This window comes from Schistocerca piceifrons, chromosome 1, assembly GCF_021461385.2.
Source record: "Schistocerca piceifrons isolate TAMUIC-IGC-003096 chromosome 1, iqSchPice1.1, whole genome shotgun sequence".
NCBI lineage: Eukaryota > Metazoa > Arthropoda > Insecta > Orthoptera > Acrididae > Schistocerca > Schistocerca piceifrons.
Genome location: NC_060138.1, coordinates 1,193,287,120 through 1,193,293,665, shown reverse-complemented (window position 1 = coordinate 1,193,293,665; position 6,546 = coordinate 1,193,287,120). Strand labels below are relative to the sequence as shown.

General features: G+C 54.2%; 1 protein-coding gene across 1 annotated transcript; it reads right to left on the bottom strand.

Annotated features, from left to right (window-relative positions):
• Positions 1-3,883: 3,883 nt before the first annotated feature.
• On the bottom strand, positions 3,884-6,220 carry LOC124779223 (putative cell agglutination protein SPAPB2C8.01). The gene has a single exon (XM_047253697.1). The coding sequence runs from the start codon at positions 6,218-6,220 to the stop codon at positions 3,884-3,886; it is 2,337 nt and encodes a 778-aa protein (XP_047109653.1).
• Between the last annotated feature and the right edge of the window lie 326 nt (positions 6,221-6,546).

Sequence of the window (6,546 nt, the reverse complement as noted above, 5' to 3'; positions counted from 1 at the left end):
ATGAAAAAAAGTGTTCACTATCATTCGCTTATATCTGTGTGTAAGCGTTTACACTAGACACAAAAGAAGAGGACACGAAATAACGAACAAAGCTTATGAAAGCTAGGTAATAGTCTTTTTGAGCTAATAATCTGCACACGGGATATGTAAGAGAATGTGTGGGGGATGCTTGTAACGTTAATTAAGTGTATGCAAAGTGGCCCTGTTTATCTGACACGATTAAATCATTGCCCTCAATAACGATCAAAGAATTCGTTATCTACAAAATTAAACAAAGTGGTTGATAAGTGGTTTGACAAACGTTGACAATTATAAGCTAATGCCTTGGCAAGCCTGGAGAAGAGAATATGATTCAAACGAATGATAAGATAAGACAACTGTATTTGCGGAAGCCGTACCGTGATTGTCAGAGGGTTAATGTTTAAAGTCAGAAAGCGCAGCACAAGGGTATGCGTTTGCATCCGTGACTAGAGCAGAAAGTTATTCAACCCACAGTTGCAGGCAAGTCTTTAGAATTTCAGGTGTGCCGCAGGGGAGTGTCGTAGGACCGTTGCTATTCACAATATGACCTTGTGGATAACATCGTACGTTCACTGAGGCTTTTAGCAGATGATGCTGTAGTATATCGAGAGGTTGTAACAATGGAAAACTGTAGTGAAATGCAGGAGGATCTGCAACGAATTGACGCATGGTGCAGGGAATGGCAATTGAATCACAATGTAGAAAAGTGTAATGTGCTGCGAATACATAGAAAGAAAGATCCTTTATCATTTAGCTACAATATAGCAGGTCAGTAACTGGAAGCAGTTAATTCCATAAATTATCTGGGAGTAGGCATTAGAAGTGATTTAAAATGGAATGATCATATAAAGTTGACCGTCGGTAAAGCAGATGCCAGACTGAGATTCGTTGGAAGAATCCTAAGGAAATGCAATCTGAAAACAAAGGAAGTAGGTTGCAGTACACTTGTTCGCCCACTGCTTGAATACTGCTCACCGGTGTGGGATCCATACCAGAAAGGGTTGATAGAAGAGATAGAGAAGATCCAACGGAGAGCAGCGCGCTTCGTTACAGGATCATTTAGTAATCGCGAAAGCGTTACGGAGATGATAGATAAACTCCAGTGGAAGACTCTGCAAGAGAGACGCTCAGTAGTTCGGTACGGGCTTTTGTTGAAGTTTCGAGAACATACCTTCAACGGGGAGTCAAGCGGTATATTGCTCCCTCCTACGTATATCTCGCGAAGAGACCATAAGGAAAAATCAGAGTGATTAGAGCCCACACAGAGGCATACCGACAATCTTTCTTTCCACGAACAATACGAGGCTGGAATAGAAGGGAGAAACGATAGAGGTACTCAAGGTACCCTCCGCTACACACCGTCAGGTGGCTTGCGGAGTATGGATGTAGATGTAGATCTAGATGAAGCTTGAAATAACGGAATCGGTAAAAATGACTTGTTCTCTATCATCCTTCTCGCTGTAGCGGCTAGATCTCACCACGTTAATCTACAAGTGGAGGCTGAAGCGGCGGCAAAGTTAGTCTGTGGTTTCGTGCCTACAACGTGTATCTGTATCTAAGTTCAAATTAGTCGGAAAAAATCCCGAGTCTTCATTTCATTAGGTCTGCTCGAAAAGCCTGGCTAGAGAGACGATGGGGCTGTGGAGACGTCTGTTTCCTACTAAAAAGACTCTTATCCCTGCGTTTTCCTTTTATCATATACTGTAACTCTGATTGGCTGAAACGTTAGATAATCCGAGCGCCGACCAGGAAAAGTTGTCTTAAAAGACATATCGGTTGCTCCAGAGATGGTACGACAGCGCGCTTATCGATACATGCTCCTGCTGCTACTCACGGGCAAGTAAGGCAGGAAGTTAGTGACGCCAGTAAATGGAATAAGAAAACGAGGCGGCACTACCGTAATAGAACATGACAAACAATTAATGGGATGAACACGAGCCATGCACAGCACATGTGTGTCTTTCTAGTATGAAATCGGACAGCAATACGTCCCACTTTCGTTATCTGTCTGACTTCTGCAGAACGCCACTACACACCGCAAAGACCTGCCTCTCAGGACGCTACACCGTCGGCACGCTTTGTGGTCTCAACGGGCCTTCTGTCCCCTCCCCGCCAAGCTGCAGCCGTGTTTCTCTTTCCCACTCCAAACATATTTATGTTACACAGTCGTAGCAGTTCTCTACATTGTGTTAAACATTTTGTTTTGCGGTGCCCGAGCTCGCTTGCAGTGTCTCACAGCCTGAGCTCGGTTGCAGTGTCCCACAGCCTGAGCTCGCTTGCAGTATCTCACAGCCTGAGCTCGCTTGCAGTGTCTCACACCCTGAGCTCGCTTGCAGTGTCTCACAGCCTGAGCTCGGTTGCAGTGTCTCACAGCCTGAGCTCGGTTGCAGTGTCTCACAGCCCGAGCTCGCTTGCAGTGTCCCACAGCCTGAGCTCGGTTGCAGTGTCCCACAGCCTGAGTTCGCTTGCAGTGTTTCACAGCCCGAGCTCGCTTGCAGTGTCCCACAGCCTGAGCTCGCTTGCAGTGTCCCACAGCCTGAGTTCGCTTGCAGTGTTTCACAGCCTGAGCTCGCTTGCAGTGTCCCACAGCCTGAGTTCGCTTGCAGTGTTTCACAGCCTGAGCTCGCTTGCAGTGTCCCACAGCCTGAGCTCGGTTGCAGTGTCTCACAGCCTGAGCTCGCTTGCAGTGTCCCACAGCCTGAGCTCGCTTGCAGTGTCCCACAGCCTGAGTTTGCTTGCAGTGTCTCACAGCCCGAGCTCGGTTGCAGTGTCCCACAGCCTGAGCTCGGTTGCAGTGTCCCACAGCCTGAGTTCGCTTGCAGTGTTTCACAGCCTGAGCTCGGTTGCAGTGTCCCACAGCCTGAGCTCGCTTGCAGTGTCTCACAGCCTGAGATCGCTTGCAGTGTCCCACAGCCTGAGCTCGCTTGCAGTGTCTCACAGCCTGAGCTCGCTTGCAGTGTTTCACAGTCTGAGCACGGTTGCAGTGTCCCACAGCCTGAGCTCGGTTGCAGTGTCCCACAGCCTGAGCTCGCTTGCAGTGTCTCACAGCCTGAGCTCGCTTGCAGTGTCCCACAGCCTGAGCTCGCTTGCAGTGTCCCACAGCCTGAGTTTGCTTGCAGTGTGTTTCACAGCCTGAGCTCGGTTGCAGTGCCCCACAGCCAGAGTTCGCTTGCAGTGTCTCACAGCCTGAGCTCGCTTGCAATGTCCCACAGCCTGAGCTCGGTTGCAGTGTTTCACAGCCTGAGCTCGGTTGCAGTGTCCCACAGCCTGAGCTCGCTTGCAGTGTCTCACAGCCTGAGCTCGCTTGCAGTGTCTCACAGCCTGAGCTCGCTTGCAGTGTTTCACTGTCTGAGCACAGTTGCAGTGTCCCACAGCCTGAGCTTGCTTGCAGTGTCTCACAGCCTGAGCTCGCTTGCAGTATCTCACAGCCTGAGCTCGGTTGCAGTGTCCCACAGCCTGAGCTCACTTGCAGTGTCTCACAGCCTGAGCTCGGTTGCAGTGTCTCACAGCCTGAGCTCACTTGCAGTGTTTCACAGCCTGAGCACGGTTGCAGTGTCCCACAGCCTGAGCTTGCTTGCAGTGTCTCACAGCCTGAGCTCGCTTGCAGTATCTCACAGCCTGAGCTCGGTTGCAGTGTCCCACAGCCTGAGCTCGCTTGCAGTGTCTCACAGCCTGAGCTCGGTTGCAGTGTCTCACAGCCTGAGCTCGGTTGCAGTGTCTCACAGCCCGAGCTCGCTTGCAGTGTCCCACAGCCTGAGCTCGCTTGCAGCGTCCCACAGCCTGAGCTCGATGGCTGTGTCTCACAGCCTGAGCTCAGTTGCAGTGTCTCACAGCCTCAACTCGCTTGCAGTGTCTCACAGCCCTAACTCGCTTGCAGTGTCCCACAGCCTGAGCTCGCTTGCAGTGTCTCACAGCCTGAGCTCAGTTGCAGTGTCTCACAGCCTGAGCTCGGTTGCAGTGTCTCACAGCCTGAGCTCGGTTGCAGTGTCTCACAGCCTGAGCTCGCTTGCAGTGTCCCACAGCCTGAGCTCACTAGCAGTGTCCCACAGCCTGAGCTCGGTTGCAGAGTTTCACAGCCTGACCTCGGTTGCAGTGTCTCACAGCCTGAGCTCGCTTGCAGTGTCTCACGACCTGAGCTCGCTTGCAGTGTCCCGCAGCCTGAGCTCGCTTGCAGTGTCTCACAGCCTGAGCTCGGTTGCAGTGTCCCACAGCCTGAGCTCGGTTGCAGTGTCCCACAGCCTGAGCTCGCTTGCAGTGTCTCACAGCCTGAGCTCGCTTGCAGTGTCTCACAGCCTGAGCTCGCTTGCAGTGTCTCACAGCCTGAGCTCGCTTGCAGTGTCTCACAGCCTGAGCTCGGTTGCAGTGACCCACAGCCTGAGCTCGCTTGCAGTGTCTCACAGCCTGAGCTCGCTTGCAGTGTCTCACAGCCTGAGCTCGCTTGCAGTGTCCCACAGCCTGACCTCGCTTGCAGTGTCCCACAGCCTGAGCTCGCTTGCAGCGTCTCACAGCCTGAGCTCGGTTGCAGTGTCTCACAGCCTGAGCTCACTTGCAGTGTTTCACAGCCTGAGCTCGCTTGCAGTGTCTCACAGCCCGAGCTCGCTTGCAGTGTCCCACAGCCCGAGCTCGCTTGCAGTGTCCCACAGCCTGAGTTCGCTTGCAGTGTTTCACAGCCCGAGCTCGCTTGCAGTGTCCCACAGCCCGAGTTCGCTTGCAGTGTTTCACAGCCTGAGCTCGCTTGCAGTGTCCCACAGCCTGAGTTCGCTTGCAGTGTTTCACAGCCTGAGCTCGCTTGCAGTGTCCCACAGCCTGAGCTCGGTTGCAGTGTCTCACAGCCTGAGCTCGCTTGCAGTGTCCCACAGCCTGAGCTCGCTTGCAGTGTCCCACAGCCTGAGTTTGCTTGCAGTGTCTCACAGCCCGAGCTCGGTTGCAGTGTCCCACAGCCTGAGTTCGCTTGCAGTGTTTCACAGCCTGAGCTCGGTTGCAGTGCCCCACAGCCAGAGTTCGCTTGCAGTGTCTCACAGCCTGAGCTCGCTTGCAGTGTCCCACAGCCTGAGCTCGATTGCAGTGTTTCACAGCCTGAGCTCGGTTGCAGTGTCCCACAGCCTGAGCTCGCTTGCAGTGTCTCACAGCCTGCGCTCGCTTGCAGTGTCTCACAGCCTGAGCTCGCTTGCAGTGTCTCACAGCCTGAGCTCGCTTGCAGTGTTTCACAGTCTGAGCACGGTTGCAGTGTCCCACAGCCTGAGCTCGGTTGCAGTGTCCCACAGCCTGAGCTCGCTTGCAGTGTCTCACAGCCTGAGCTCGGTTGCAGTGTCTCACAGCCTGAGCTCACTTGCAGTGTCTCACAGCCTGAGCTCGCTTGCAGTGTCTCACAGCCTGAGCTCGCTTGCAGTGTCTCACAGCCTGAGCTCGCTTGCAGTGTTTCACAGTCTGAGCACAGTTGCAGTGTCCCACAGCCTGAGCTTGCTTGCAGTGTCTCACAGCCTGAGCTCGATTGCAGTATCTCACAGCCTGAGCTCGGTTGCAGTGTCCCACAGCCTGAGCTCGCTTGCAGTGTCTCACAGCCTGAGCTCGCTTGCAGTGTCTCACAGCCTGAGCTCGCTTGCAGTGTCTCACAGCCCGAGCTCGCTTGCAGTGTCCCACAGCCTGAGCTCGCTTGCAGTGTCCCACAGCCAGAGTTCGCTTGCAGTGTTTCACAGCCCGAGCTCGCTTGCAGTGTCCCACAGCCTGAGCTCGCTTGCAGTGTCCCACAGCCTGAGTTCGCTTGCAGTGTTTCACAGCCTGAGCTCGCTTGCAGTGTCCCACAGCCTGAGTTCGCTTGCAGTGTTTCACAGCCTGAGCTCGCTTGCAGTGTCCCACAGCCTGAGCTCGGTTGCAGTGTCTCACAGCCTGAGCTCGCTTGCAGTGTCCCACAGCCTGAGCTCGCTTGCAGTGTCCCACAGCCTGAGTTTGCTTGCAGTGTCCCACAGCCTGAGCTCGGTTGCAGTGTCCCACAGCCTGAGTTCGCTTGCAGTGTTTCACAGCCTGAGCTCGGTTGCAGTGCCCCACAGCCAGAGTTCGCTTGCAGTGTCTCACAGCCTGAGCTCGCTTGCAGTGTCCCACAGCCTGAGCTCGGTTGCAGTGTTTCACAGCCTGAGCTCGGTTGCAGTGTCCCACAGCCTGAGCTCGCTTGCAGTGTCCCACAGCCTGAGCTCGCTTGCATTGTCTCACAGCCTGAGCTCCCTTGCAGTGTCTCACAGCCTGAGCTCGCTTGCAGTGTCTCACAGCCTGAGCTCGCTTGCAGTGTCCCACAGCCTGAGCTCGGTTGCAGTGTCCCACAGCCTGAGCTCGCTTGCAGTGTCCCACAGCCTGAGCTCGCTTGCAGTGTCCCACAGCCTGAGCTCGCTTGCAGTGTCCCACAGCCTGAGCTCGCTTGCAGTGTCTCACAGCCCGAGCTCGGTTGCAGTGTCCCACAGCCCGAGCTCGGTTGCAGTGTCCCACAGCCTGAGCTCGGTTGCAGTGTCCCACAGCCTGAGTTCGCTTGCAGTG

Excerpts from the sequence above, each read along its gene's own strand:
- LOC124779223 (XM_047253697.1), bottom strand. The coding sequence starts at position 6,220 with ATGCAAGCGAGCTCAGGCTGTGGGACACTGCAAGCGAGCTCAGGCTGT.